Source organism: Ceraceosorus guamensis (genome assembly GCF_003144195.1).
Source record: "Ceraceosorus guamensis strain MCA 4658 unplaced genomic scaffold IE81scaffold_9, whole genome shotgun sequence".
Taxonomy (NCBI): domain Eukaryota; kingdom Fungi; phylum Basidiomycota; class Exobasidiomycetes; order Ceraceosorales; family Ceraceosoraceae; genus Ceraceosorus; species Ceraceosorus guamensis.
The window spans coordinates 148,170-161,671 of NW_020290004.1; the positions used below are offsets into that span (position 1 = coordinate 148,170).

The window sequence follows — 13,502 nt, forward strand, 5'->3', positions numbered from 1 at the left end:
CACCGGCGACGACGACAAGCAAGTTGACGATGAGGTCCAGCTGATTTCTGTGTACCGTCCAGAATTCGACTCGGCCAGCGGTCGCAACCGTCGCATGCGTCTCGAACGTCAAGAACGTCGTAACCAACTTTCGAATGGCGGAGCAGTTCAAAGTTCGCAAGCACTGCCATCAACCAGCAATCAAGATGGCGACGACGTCGAGATCACCATGCAGCGGCGTCTCGGTCAACCTCGCCTCGCTGTCTGGACTGGAAACGGCCAACCGCCCATTCCCAGCATACAAGACCTCGGCGACGCGGATGCCTACGCATCTCAGCGCGCGCGTCGTCGACGTCGCACAGAGCCAAGCCCACATATCTGGCTCCCTAACCATCCAATCTTTTCGTACGACGATCCTTTTGCCCGCCTGCCAACTCCACCTCCTGGCTGGGACTCGGCCGTCGAAATGACTCCGCCTCCCGGCTGGGACTCGGCTGTTGAAGTGACGGCATAAGGGTCGAGGGTCCGGGAAGCGTACACTTCCTCTACCTGGATCATTATGCCGTCATTTCAACAGCCGAGTCCCATCCCGGAGACGGGATCCTTACATCCACTTCTTGTGCCGAGTCCGAGGTGCCCCTGCCCCCGCGTCGAGCCATGTAGACGCCTGTCAAGTGATCATTCTAACGTCGAGTGACTGCTGAAGACGCCTCTCAAGTGAATCAATACATCCAATCACTCAAGCTCGAGTAACTGCTGAACGCGTCTGACCACTCATGAGTGAAAGACTTGAGTCGTAGTGCGCAGCTCAGGCTGATCTGCACGAATACTCGTGACTTTACGGCTGACCTCAGTCGCTCGGCGAGTGCTGAACGTCGTCACGAGTTGTGTGTCAGATGCACAGACATCCACCATCGCAACGTCCACTGATGCGCTCACGCAACTTCCTTGACAGTCATCTCACCAAGAAATCGATTCTCATTCGAATCGCACAAAGTGTGGCCCATGATACTCAGCTCAACATCTGCTTCGGCTCGGACATGGCCTTCTACCCATCCCACGTGGGCGATTGTTCGCCACCAGGAGCTGCATCTCACGCCTGACTCGATCGGCGTCTGGCTGGAGGTGGGCACGCATACAGCACCAAAAGCAGCATCTAACCACGCGCGCAGCGCAGCTGCAGAGCAGCCGTCGTGATAAAAAATGCAACTCTTGACTGAGCGGGCGTGGAGTGAAGAGTCACGAGTGCTGAGGCGCAGCGCGCGCTGCTGCTGTGCTCAAAGTTGAAATTTGAATTTGAATTCGTGAACGCATCAGCGCAGCCGCGAGTCACACAACTCCCGTGCTCTGTGGCGTAACAGCAGAGCAGCATATATGCATCAGCATCAGGCATCGCCTGCTGCTGCGCGCGCCGCGCTGAGGTGTGTAGGTACGGTATGGCGAGTCACGTACCCCGCCGGCGAGGCTAGGCCACCCTACGCGGGCATGCGCATGTTGCCGTGTGCCACCCGGGCCTGACCGCCCCTGCGCACGCAGCTGGGTGCGCAGGCTTGGACAAGAGATCAATCAATATGGCGGTGCCACTCAGCGAGATGCCACCTCTTTGCTCCCTCACCTTCGCCTAAGATGACGAACGCATTGCCACCGAGACAGCTCGTCATCAGCCACTTCTTACTCCCATTTATCCTGGCAAGCCTTGCTCGCATTTCGTCTTCGTTGTAGCTATCGGTTTGACGGACTCAAGCGATTGCGTTGCAGGTTTCAGGCAGCGCTCGCTTCTGGTCATTATCTCCTCGTCACTACAACGTCGTATCGGCTTCCCGTCATCACTTCGTGCTCATCTACTTCCCACCCTTCCCGATCTCGATTCCACTCGCACCTGAACCACAACCATCGCGTCTCGCCGCTGAGAGGAAAGTCCTCCTTTCTATATAGATTGCGAACCCCATTCCACATCGCCACTTCATCCGATACTCTGATGTCTCAAGACCGCACCATCTTCTGGGGATTCTAGCTGAGCGAACGCGCCACCTAGCATCCCCCTCAATCGGAAACTGCTGGACTTGTCGCCTTTTGCGGTCACCGTACAACTCAACTACAGCCTCTACCCAGCGGCTGCTGCGCTTGTGTATGCGTCCAAGACCGACAATCACTTTACTCATCCGGCCTATCGTCCCCCGCAAACCGTACTCGACTCTTGCTTCCATTACTCGTCCCTACCACGTCATTCCGATTTCCTCTCACTGCCGCCACCGCTGAAGTGCTCTTCTCCGAAGCCACTTGCCGGATTCGCAAGCAAGTTGCGCCACTCACGCGGCTTCTCGCGCGCATAACCTGTTCTGTAGCGCCTCGCAATCTGCTCGCGGGGCAACGTTGAGTCTCTGGTTTCCGCACTCAGAGCACCGGCCTGCCGTCATCAGTACTCCAACATCTGGAAGGCGGTGCTCAGCTTGCTTGCGACTTCTCCCGCGTAACCAGCCAAACAACGTCAGACATGAGCACTTCGGAGATCAATGAATGGGCTCAGAGCAGCTCCAGCAGCGCCGTCTCGACTTCCGCTTTTCTTAAGCTTCACTCGACAGACGGCGACGCAACTTGCGAACAACTGCGAAGGCAGACTACGCCGTCTCGAACGTCGTTGCAGCAATTGACGACACCTGATCGTCATCTCTACTGTGGCACTGGCAAGCGCTCGCGCTCAAACAGCAGCAGTAGCAGTACTTCATCGGCGTCTTCCAGCATCTTTTCAGGTACCCAAGTGTCTTCGCAGAACAGCAGCGTCTTGGACGTGGAGCAATCTCCGGTCACTTCGCCTGGCAGCTCCCAAGCATCTCGCGAGTGCTGCTCGCCGTCGGTTGGCAGTCGCAAGGCGCGCAGAGCGGACGTCAAATGTGGCAAGCCAGACACGGCGACAAGCGTAGACTCGACTTTCAACGGTGATGGAGGTGTTGCGGCTGCAGATGTCGACGTCATCACGTCGCTAGGCCAGGACGTCTCGACTTTGAAATTCGGAGACAATGACCAGCTTTCGGCAAGCCGCAATGACCCCAGCACGGCTCAGTCGCCTGCGTCACCCACAGCCGGTCAAGCGCCCAAGGGAATTTTTGTCGATGCTCTTGTTGGTGAGTTGTGTTGCTGGACATTTGTTCGGCCTAGCGAATGGTGGCGATGCAGCGGCAGCGGCGCCATTCGTCCTCCGTATCACAAACGCATTCCCCACTACATCAATGTTCTGCTCGCTGCCTCGCTCTCCGCTAGAACTCGCTTCTATGACAGTTGTATCCCCTCTTTGCTCCTTATTATCGTGACCGTACGCTGACACCGCTGCGTGGTCCTTCGACTGATTCCACAGACGCCGCTGTGGCGACGCTCGACTCGATCTGGCACTCTCCACTAGCGTCGGGTGTGGATGAAGATGTTTCCACAGCATCGGTGCTGCGCGACAGCCACAATGCTGTTCAGCCGCCCGAGTGCCGTCTGCAAGCGGCGCTGCCCCTTCAGCTGTTTGTTCGGGAGACCTTGCGTCGCTCTCGCACGTCATGCTCCACTTTGCAAGCTGCACTGCTGTACTGTGTGCGTGCACGGCCCACGGTGATGCGACTCAGGAGGGAGCGATCTAATTTGGCGCATTTCGAAGCCTCTCCGTCCGTGAAACGTGGGTCTTCTTGGCCTAGCTCGCTGCCTCCCTCGCAACGCGACTGTGGCCTTTTGATCTGCGCCAGACGCATGTTCCTCGCTGCAACAATGGTGGCGTCCAAGTTCCTACAAGACCGCAACTATTCGAATCGCGCCTGGAGCCGCATCTCCGGACTGCCCATTGGGGAGCTTGGAGCATGCGAGCGGTCTCTACTCGGCGCTGTCGGCTATCACCTTGATGTTAGCCCGGATGAATGGCAAGCATGGATCGCCACGATGTCGAACGTGGCCGATGCACAGGGTGCAGCCAGGGTTTCCGCTGCTGCGAGCGCCCCGTCACTGGCTTCGCTCTGCAAGCCCGAAGCTGACTCGAGCTCGATCACACCGAAGCCAGCTGCTGGGACGCTAGCACGGCCGACCTCAGTATCTATGAAGCCTGGGATCAGCACCTCAATCGATCAGGGATGCAACACACCCACGCCACCCACGAATCGACAGCTTGCAGCGTTGGCTACTCTTGCTCGACGCAGTCTGTCGCGAACAAGTTCGGAAGGCGTGGCGCTCGAGTACGATAGCTCCTTGACCCCTTCTCCCCTTGGTCGAGCACTCGCCTCGAGCCAGAGCGGTTCGGGCAATAGCACGCCGACGATTGGCAATTCGAAGCTGAGGCTCAGCTTCGATACAGATGGTTTGCCGCGCCCCCCAGCGCTCAAAGAGATCTCGATGACCGCCTCCCTGCAGTCGTCACCTGCTTTTGGGCACTGTACGCCTCCCGCACCCTTTCCGCTTGCGCGCGGATCTCGCTCCAAGGGCTTCGCGAGCGGACGATCTCAGAGCCACTCCTTCCGTGGTGCTTCGCGCAATCGCTGAGCTCGCTGGGCGCAAATTCTGGATTGCATTAGGTCATCAACAGCGTCGCAGTCCCAAAAGTCACCTGTCGTCGAACCTTGCAACCCATTCACTACGTTCGCTTGCTAATTCCTTGACTCGCACGTCGAAGCTGTACTACATTGGGGCGACGGGTTCCCAGATGCCACATTCACTACACTTCAATGAGCTCCTAGCTTCTCACTAGGTCTCGTTGCCGCCTACATTGTTTCGAGTAGATTACTGGCCCCACACTCATTACACACCACCGCAATCGTTGCGGAACGGTGCCAGTACTGCACCCTTGCCACCCCTTCGCCACCTCCACTCCTGACCGTATGACCTGCCCAACCCCTGTATTTTGTTGAATGTGAGCCGTTGAGGTGTCTTGAAATTCAAGCTCTATGCCTTCTCCATGCGCACACTCGATGACCGAGCACTGGGGGCGGACATTCGTGATTGATGCAGCTCACCAAGGAGCAGCCTCGAGTGAAGAGCTGCTCCTCCATAACCAGATTCAGCCAAGTCGTGCCCTGGGGCGGCCCCTTGGCCGTGTCCTCAGCCAATCAAAAGCGCTCCCTTCTCAGTGACTCACCACAGCCTCTGGCACGTGACCTGTCTCCGCAGCATGCATGCAGCTGTTGCGCGTCTCGGCGTAGGCCAAATTTCGCGCGTTCGCGGTGTGTCGATAGGCCATGCTGCTATACATGAACGTCGCCCGTCACTCCTCCCTTGAGCTGATCAGCATCATTACACAGCTCGGTAGTCAAACACACGACCACGATCCCCCATCTCCAAGGCTGTTGAAAGAGCACCTTAGGCCTCTTGCCACCACGACCAACCCCTAATCGAGGACGAGGCTGGTCATCTCATCTCATCTCACTCACTGTACCACCCGCACATCACATCTTTGCCGGACATTGCTTTCGCCTTCCGGTGCAGAAGCTTCCACAGCGAGCAATCGGACTGCAAGCGGTGAAACGCCACAATGCCGGCCGCATCTCGGGAGACGGTCTCCAAAGAGACTCGTATTGCCATCGTCAATTCGGACAAGTGCAGACCGAAGAAGTGCAAACAAGAGTGCAAAAAGTCATGTCCCGTAGTGCGCATGGGACGATTGTGCATCGAGGTCACGCCAGCTTCGAAGATTGCCACGATCAGCGAACCGCTGTGCATAGGTTGCGGTATTTGTCCGAAAAAGTGTCCTTTCGAGGCCATCACCATCATCAAACTGCCCACCAACTTGGAAGCGGAAACAACACATAGATACTCGGCCAACTCATTCAAGCTTCACAGATTGCCGACACCAAGAGCAGGGCAGGTGCTTGGTCTCGTCGGAACCAATGGAATTGGAAAGAGCACGGCGTTGAAGATCCTGGCAGGCAAGCAGAAGCCGAACTTGGGCAGGTATGATGTGAGTGTTTGGTGAAATCTGAACAGGGGACGGAGCAACGCGGCGTGCGCCCGCTCGTCTAGAGTAGCTGCGATGGGAACGAGTCGCTTGTTGGAGCGGCGACGTTGCTCACAGCACGTCATCCACGCGCGTCTCAGGAACCTCCCGACTGGCAGGAGATTTTAAAGTACTTCAGAGGATCGGAGCTGCAGAACTTCTTCCAGAAAGTGCTAGAGGACAATATCAAGGCTTTGATCAAGCCGCAGTACGTGGACCACATCCCTAGGGCGATCAAGGGCAGTGCCACTGTGGACAGCATGCTGATGGGAAAGCTGGAGAGGGGAGACGATGTCAAGGGCCACGTGATTGATGTGTTGGACCTGAAGGAAGTGCTGGAAAGGGACGTGAAGAACTTGAGTGGTGGAGAGCTGCAAAGATTCGCCATCGGCATGAGTGTGGTGCAGAAAGCGAACATGTGAGTGCAAGAAAGCTTGAGTCGCTGTCTGGTATGCTGACTGAGATTCACCTGGCCTGGCATCTAGGTACATGTTCGACGAGCCTTCATCATACCTGGACGTCAAGCAGCGTCTCAATGCAGCCAAGATGATCAGAAGTCTATTGGACAACGAAACTTACGTCATCGCTGTCGAGCACGACTTGAGCGTTCTTGACTACTTGTCTGACTTTATCTGCTGCTTATACGGCGTGCCATCTGTGTATGGTGTTGTCACAGTACCGAGCCCTGTCAGAGATGGTGAGCGGAACACGGAAGATACGCCTCCGCGCGGCATTCGGTGGACTGACCCCATTTGCATTGACCTGTGCAGCGATCAACATCTTTCTGGATGGCTACATCCCTGCAGAGAACATGCGATTCAGAGAGGAATCGCTCACATTCAAGATCGCAGAGACAGCCGATGAGATCATCGAGCGGTCACGGTCCTTCTCTTACCCCAAGATGTCCAAGCAACTGGGCACATTCAAGCTGGAAATTGAGGCAGGAGACTTTGCCGACTCTGAGATCTTGGTGTTCCTGGGAGAGAATGGAACGGGCAAGACGACATTCGTGAAGATGCTGGCAGGCAAGCTGGAACCGGATGACAACGGGCCAAAGAACAAGTTGCCCGCGATGAACGTCAGCTTGAAGCCTCAGACTATCGCACCGAAGTTCCAAGGCTCTGTCCGAATGCTTTTGCTCAAGCAGATCAAGGCAGCCTTCATGCATCCTCAGTTCCAGACAGATGTCGTCAAGCCGATGAACTTGGACAACATCATCGACCAGGACGTTCAAACTCTCAGTGGTGGTGAACTGCAGCGTGTTGCACTTGTGCTTGCGCTCGGCAAGCCGGCGGATGTCTACTTGATCGACGAGCCTTCCGCATACCTGGATTCAGAGCAACGTATCCTGGCCGCGAAAGTTATCAAGCGGTTCATTCTGCACAGCAAAAAGACTGCCATGATCATTGAGCACGGTGAGTTTTGGCAGACTTTTCGCGCTCAGAGCCACGGACTGAGCCTGGTCCGCTCCTGTGCACCTCAGACATCATCATGGCTACCTACCTCGCCGACCGAGTCATCGTCTACGAGGGGACGCCCTCCGTTCAAGCTCGGGCAAAGGCACCCGAGTCGCTGCTGACTGGTATGAACAGCTTCTTGTCAGCACTCGAGGTCACAATGCGACGTGATCCAAGTGAGTGCAGCGTCGCCAAGCACTGCAGTTAGAAGCTGACGTGACGACCTGGGGCTTTCTCTCACAGCAACGATGAGACCGCGAGTGAACAAGTTCAACTCGGTCAAAGACAAGGAGCAGAAGAGCTCCGGAAACTACTTCTTCCTCGATGAGAACGACAATTAGGCAGGTCACTCGACTCATGAGCAGACTTTTTCTACTTGCCCTTCGATCTTCTGCCATGCTTAGCGCCAGATTTGTCTCGTAGCACGCAAGAGTAGCTGATCTTGTAATCATCATACATTTCATTACTTGCCATTGTCGGCCATCGAAAGGTTGTCGGCGTTGGGCGTGCAGTGCTATGTCGGCACGGTACAGAGACGTACAACGGCATGCGGGATCTCCGAATGATGCGCGGCTAGACTGCTGAGTCAGCGCCGGCGTGATCTCGGCGGTGCGGGAAGTCATACCTTGAGGCGCAGCGGACGTCGGCGAGCTGGCTCCTTGTGACAGCGGGCCAGACGTAAGTGGAAGCTGAAGCGCACGAACAGAAGCCGCTCTCTGGCGCCCCGGAGCGGTGCTCTTCCCATTTCCACCGCGGGATGTCAGAAGGAGTGGATGCGGTGCTATCTGAACGTGAACCCCTGTATGCGCTGCAATGATGCTGCGCTCGTATCCGGCCAGAGAAGCGGTAGAATGCCTGCGTAGTCTGGTGATGGCAACTCGAGAGGTGGACAGATGCTGCAATGCGTCTCAACCAGCCCTTCCAATACTGCCCAGCTCCACCTCGGGACCTCCTTCTTTGCGCTTGCCCACCGGTTCTGACTTGCCCTCCTCGCGTGTCTCGGACGCTGCGGTGTCGGATCCAGGAGCGAAAGCAGCCATCGTGTCCACGACTAGCTTGGCATCCTCAAGAGCCGAGTTGCAGGCCAAGCGCAATTGTCGGACGGTTCGGGCTCGGATGGTGAGGTTGAGGATGGGACTCTGGGATCGTACCTCGAAGGTGAGATGGACGTCGCTGGGCTTGAGAGGCATGTCTGGGGAGAGTATCGTGGCCAGTCTTAGAGCATCTTCGTGCGTTGGAAGCGGTATGTCGACAACGCTGCGGACAATCAGACTGACTCAGCTTTGATGGACCCCATTGAGCTGCAAAGTGAGAGACGACTCACACTCTGTGAAGCAGCTCGCCAGAGGGGTCACGCTTGGGAGCATAAGCGCGAAAGATCTGAGACTGCTCAGTCTCGCCTCTTCTTACTTGCTCCACTGCCATCGCGCACAGCTTTGCTGGCCGATAGTCCAAATCACTTCGAGAGGGGGTATGGTTGTGGAAGACCGGAGTGCTAGCAGCGGAGCGGAAGTGGATTGCACCCAGAGTGGAGACCTTGGAGAGAGATGACACAGCAGAGCGTGAACAGTGGACGAGGGAGGGCAAGGTAAATAGTTAAGAAACAGTCTTCATTCCAAGCCGATCCACGATTTGGGCAAAGTTGAGACCTGACGAGGATTCACATTCATCAAGATTCAAATTGATGAGAAGCGGAGGTGACGACCGTCACGTGATTCTTACTGAGTTTCCGACGCGTCGCGCGGGGCAGGCGCCGAGGCTGCGTGTTGGTTCACCAGATGCTGCTATGGTGGCATGCAGCATCGATGCGTGGATACACTCAAGACTACAGCAGCAGCAGCATCCCGAGCAGGGTCTCCCTCGACCTCGCTCACGTCTACCCTCACTCCTTGCCAGTCCCTCATCCAGCGTTCTAATCCCTTCATTTGTGACGTGTCCAGAAGTCAAAGGAACCCGAATCAAGATACGGCCATGCCAAGCGCAGTCTCGGCAGGAGGCAACAGCGCTGCGAGAGCGACGGCTCTGGAAGGGTTGAAGCTGAGCAGCGCGGTAGCTACGACGTTTCAAGACACGCAATTCACTCTCTCCACTCACAGAAAGAATACTGTATCGCTGTTCAAATTGCACCAAGCAGCAGCCAAATTCACAGAGGCCACGCCGCGCGGCACCAAGCTTGTGGGCGAAAAAGCCTTCAATGAAGCATTCTTGGCTTGCTTGAATCGATGTCTCGACATCAAGAAGGGCGTCGTCAATGCGGACAGGAGCATCAAATTCGTCGCGGCTTATTCCGCCTGTAAGTCGAATTGCGCAGTCGTGACAGGTCTCTAGCGCATTGCAGCTCTGATCTCTCTTTTTTTGGCTTCCCACAGACGCCCAGCAACAGTTCAGAGCTGCGGCGAGGGCAACGGCAGGACTGGACGCGCAAGCTCCTCCACCTGACGATGAAGAGGAAGAGGACACAGCAGGTACACGCTTTGTCACCATCCTCCTCAAGCACCTCCTTAGAGGTTTCGGCGCGAAATCAAAGTCTGTCCGGCTGCGCTGCTGCCAAAGCGTGGCGCTGCTGATCAATGGCCTCGAGTCCATCGACGATGATCTTTACGACACCCTCAAGGGCGCTTTGCTGCTCAGAGCTCGGGACAGGGAGTCTTTTGTTAGAGTCCAAGCCGTGGTCGCCCTTGCGAAGCTGCAAGGGGGAGAGGATGATGCAGAAGCCGCTCAAGCAGACCAACCTGAGGGCTCGGACGAGGAGAGCAGAGGGGACATCACCGGCGTGCTGCTCAAGGTGCTCCGACATGATCCATCAGCGTGAGTGTGCAGGTCTGAGGTCGCTGTTCGATATGACTCAATCGAAGTGCTCTCTGACTGGGACTTGTGGCCATCTCACAGCGAAGCTCGCCGTGCTGCACTCTTCAACCTCACGCCTACCGCCCGCACTCTGCCATACATCCTCGAGCGTCTCCGCGATGTGGACGCCATCAACAGAAGATGCGTCTACTCTGGCAGCCTCAGTCACAACATGCTGAATCAACCAGGAGCCATGGCGCCGAATGTTCCCGAGTGGGCAGAGGTTATCAAGGTCGGCCTCGGTGAGCGCGAAGAGAGCGTCAAGAGGGCAGCGAGAAGGCTCATCACCTCTTGGGCTGATCGAGATGCCGACTTAGAGCCGGTGAGCACTCTAGTCCGAGTCTAGTGGGAACTCAGCGCTGATGAGCATTCTTGTATCGGTCAGTTCATTGCGCGCTTCGACATCATCGCCGCGCCAGATGTCGCTGCCTCTGCGCTCCAAGCCTTGTTCGAAGCGCGGCCAGCTCTGCTCGACACCGTCACTTTCGGCGATGCGTTTTGGCAGAACCTGACCCCTGGCACCGCTTTCGTAGGTCGGTACTACGTGGAGCATTGTCGCACACTGGGACAAGCAGGGGAAGCTCGTCTCGAAGAGACGATGCCCGTGACGACTGCTCTCGCCTTCCGCACTCAAGCCGCGTGGGGCTCTCTGCTTGAGCTGCTTGAATCGGAATCGGAAGCTGCCGAGGATCGGGGAGATATCCTCTTGGAGAAAGACATGTCTGTCCGAGCTCGTGGGATCCAAAGCATCGTTAATTCGATGTTGCACATTGCCATGTCGGCAGACTACGGCGACGAGATTGGCAGGAGGAAGATGTTTGGTCTAGTCAGAAACATGATCAGCACCAGCCTGTTCCCCACCAGCCTGATAGAGTCTGCTCTTGATGTGCTCTTCAAGCTGAGCGCCGGACAAAAGGACTTCATGCAGATTGTTGTGGAGCTCGTGCAAGAGATGGGAGAGTGGGAAAAGGAAGGAGAGCGCAACAAGACCGACGAAGACACCGAAGAGAGCGAAGTGGAGAGCGAGGTGAGGCGTTTGGAAGCGCCAAAAGAGCAATCGCAAGCCCGCTGACCCAGCTCGTTGCCTTCCTAGCTCACTCCTGTGCGCCGCGCTGGCGCTTCCCGCAAGACGCGGTCAAAGTCGCCAGACGAGGCGGAGAAGGCAAAGCAAGCAACGGTAGACATGCGTCGTCTCGTCATCGTGCGTGGAATGCTCGAGCGCATCTCCTCAGGTGTGAGTGGTAGAGTAGGTGCAATCCTACCATAAATCGTTCGTTAACAGCTCCCATTGCCGTGTATAGGGCATCCAAGAGATGATGGGTCTGGTCAGTCAGCTGGTGACCCCAGCAATGCGCTCGCACGACGAGCTCGTGCGAGAGAATGGCTTCCTCTGCATGGGCTTGTGCTCGGTGCTGGATGCAGACGTAGCAGCCACGACTTGCCCGATGTTTTTAAATCACGTTCAAAAGTCAGCCGGTGTCATTAAGCTGAGGTCCATGCAGATCATCTTTGACATGTTGCTGGTTCATGGTATTGAACGTCTCAGTCGAGCGCAGGTCGAAGCGCTTGGGGGAGGCAGCGCCGCTCAAGCCAAAGCACACGAGCATCTCGTCACGTTCCTGCTAGGACTGCTGGAAGACGAAGATGCAGACGACGAGGAAGCACTCAGGATCCAAGCCGCCGCCACTCAGGGTGTGGCTAAGCTCATGCTTGCAGGGGTCATCGAAGATGACGTTGCGCTCAAGAGTCTCATACTCATCTACATGACCCCAGAAACGGCTGCCAATCAAGAGCTGAGGCAGTGCTTGGGCTACTTCTTGCCGGCATACTGCTTCTCTTCTTCGAGACACCAGCACAAGCTGCGAAGGGTACGTAGACAGTGGACACGTTTGGGTCGTTGGTCTGCTGACTGACGTCTTCACCACCACGCGAAGGTCCTCGTCGACACTTTCCATATCCTCGCCGAGCTTTACTACGAGCAAGAAGAATCCTCTGACATGGTCTCGCCACTGCAGGTGGGCCTACAACTTATCGACTGGTCTGACCCGCTGAAGAACATCGGTGAAAGCCCAGATCTCACTGTTCATGTCGATGTTGCTTCTGATCTTCTCAAGCACCTGTTACTCATTGATGACAAGGATGAGAGAAAAGTCGTCTGCCAATTGCTGTCCAAGCTAAACCTGCCAGAGTCAGACCAGCTGCAACCGGATCGAGCAGAAGCTCTGTTCGCGCTGGCTCGAGTCGTCAGAAGTGTGAGTTCACCCAGAGGATGAACCGGCCACTCACGCCGAAACCCCGCGCTTACAGCTGCTACGACCCGCCAAACAGACCAACCCGCTGGACGACACTGTATCACGCAACGCGTATTACAAGTTCGAAAGCAGCCTTTCCAAGCGGTATGGAGACGCCGCTGCAGCGGCCGCAGCGCTCGACATGGACCAGTTGATTGCGCAAAGTGCATCATCTCCCGCCGATGACTCGACCGATCCTGATCAAACCACTACGGAGAGCGAGCCCAAAAGCTCTGCGCGGCCAGCTATCGCTCCCGCTCTGCTGGAGCTCTGCCACTGGTTTGGACAAGCAGGGCTGGTGGAGCTCAGAGGCTTGCACCCTGGACCTGTCGGTGAAGACGCAGTGCCCGAAGCCCCCGCTGCCGCTTCCAAAGGGCGGAAAAAGGCGTCTACGGGCGGCTCGACGCTCAAGGAGAAGTCGAACAGCCCTGCGGTCTCTGCCAAGCCCAAAGCTCGCGCCAAGAGTGCGGCTTCTAGCAAGAGGTGAGTCTTGAACGTGGTCTGCTCTGCTGAAATTTGTTGATGCGAACCTTTTCGACGCTCGCACCGCACAGGACCGCCAAGACGAAGCCGCGCACCAAGACTGCAGAGTCTGAATCCGATTCTGATGACGAGGAGAACGTGGCGGGCGATGACGATGAGGAGGAAGATCAGGCCGACGATTACGGTGACGAAGAGTACTGATTGCGAGAATTCCCTGCTCCTTATGACATTCCCATCTGCGCTCCATTGTTATTGATATCCCGCCCGCTTCTTGCCTCTGGCCTCGTGTACAATCTTGCCTATGAATCTATGACGGGTGCTCGCTAGCCTTTCTAGTCGTCGATGAGGCGCGCGCTCCGGTGCGGTGCAACAGCGCGTCCTTAGCAAACTCACGGGGTCGCCTGTGACCAGACAGACTTCAGCCGTCTCGTGCGTGCTATTGGTGAGACACACAAACACGTCGACCTCAAAGCCCATGTCAGGGAGCACGCT

The 13,502-nt window shown here is 56.5% G+C and overlaps 4 protein-coding genes across 4 annotated transcripts in view; 3 read left to right on the top strand and 1 right to left on the bottom strand.

The window, feature by feature from the left end:
• IE81DRAFT_339872 (hypothetical protein) overlaps positions 1 to 712 on the top strand; it is a 2,561-nt gene extending 1,849 nt beyond the window's left edge. Inside the window, exon 3 of the mRNA XM_025515589.1 lies at positions 1 to 712. Within this exon, the coding sequence (XP_025371841.1) occupies positions 1 to 493 (493 nt within the window). The 3' untranslated portion in view covers positions 494 to 712.
• Positions 713 to 3,573: 2,861 nt separating this feature from the next.
• On the top strand, positions 3,574 to 3,900 carry IE81DRAFT_286856 (hypothetical protein; the record flags this gene model as incomplete). The annotated part of the gene is made up of 1 exon (XM_025511689.1): positions 3,574 to 3,900. A coding segment is annotated over one exon (327 nt), but the record flags the coding sequence as incomplete, so codon positions are not given.
• Positions 3,901 to 7,864: 3,964 nt separating this feature from the next.
• Positions 7,865 to 9,009, bottom strand: IE81DRAFT_298629 (Pcc1-domain-containing protein). The gene is made up of 2 exons (XM_025512186.1): positions 8,714 to 9,009; positions 7,865 to 8,646 (listed from the first exon to the last, which is right to left on the bottom strand). The coding sequence occupies exons 1-2, from the start codon at positions 8,812 to 8,814 to the stop codon at positions 8,298 to 8,300; spliced, it is 450 nt and encodes a 149-aa protein (XP_025371843.1). The 5' UTR covers positions 8,815 to 9,009; the 3' UTR covers positions 7,865 to 8,297.
• Positions 9,010 to 9,231: 222 nt separating this feature from the next.
• On the top strand, positions 9,232 to 13,345 carry IE81DRAFT_320991 (hypothetical protein). The gene is made up of 9 exons (XM_025513200.1): positions 9,232 to 9,682; positions 9,759 to 10,197; positions 10,279 to 10,558; positions 10,622 to 11,263; positions 11,330 to 11,470; positions 11,538 to 12,104; positions 12,171 to 12,488; positions 12,565 to 13,010; positions 13,082 to 13,345. The coding sequence occupies exons 1-9, from the start codon at positions 9,361 to 9,363 to the stop codon at positions 13,209 to 13,211; spliced, it is 3,285 nt and encodes a 1,094-aa protein (XP_025371844.1). The 5' UTR covers positions 9,232 to 9,360; the 3' UTR covers positions 13,212 to 13,345.
• Positions 13,346 to 13,502: the final 157 nt, after the last annotated feature.

Coding starts and splice junctions, on each gene's coding strand:
- IE81DRAFT_320991 (XM_025513200.1), top strand. CDS start 9,361: ATGCCAAGCGCAGTCTCGGCAGGAGGCAACAGCGCTGCGAGAGCGACG. Junction 10,198..10,278: donor CTCCGACATGATCCATCAGC/GTGAGTGTGCAG, acceptor GCCATCTCACAG/CGAAGCTCGCCGTGCTGCAC. Junction 11,471..11,537: donor TCGAGCGCATCTCCTCAGGT/GTGAGTGGTAGA, acceptor TGCCGTGTATAG/GGCATCCAAGAGATGATGGG.
- IE81DRAFT_298629 (XM_025512186.1), bottom strand. CDS start 8,814: ATGGCAGTGGAGCAAGTAAGAAGAGGCGAGACTGAGCAGTCTCAGATC. Junction 8,647..8,713: donor GGCGAGCTGCTTCACAGAGT/GTGAGTCGTCTC, acceptor GATTGTCCGCAG/CGTTGTCGACATACCGCTTC.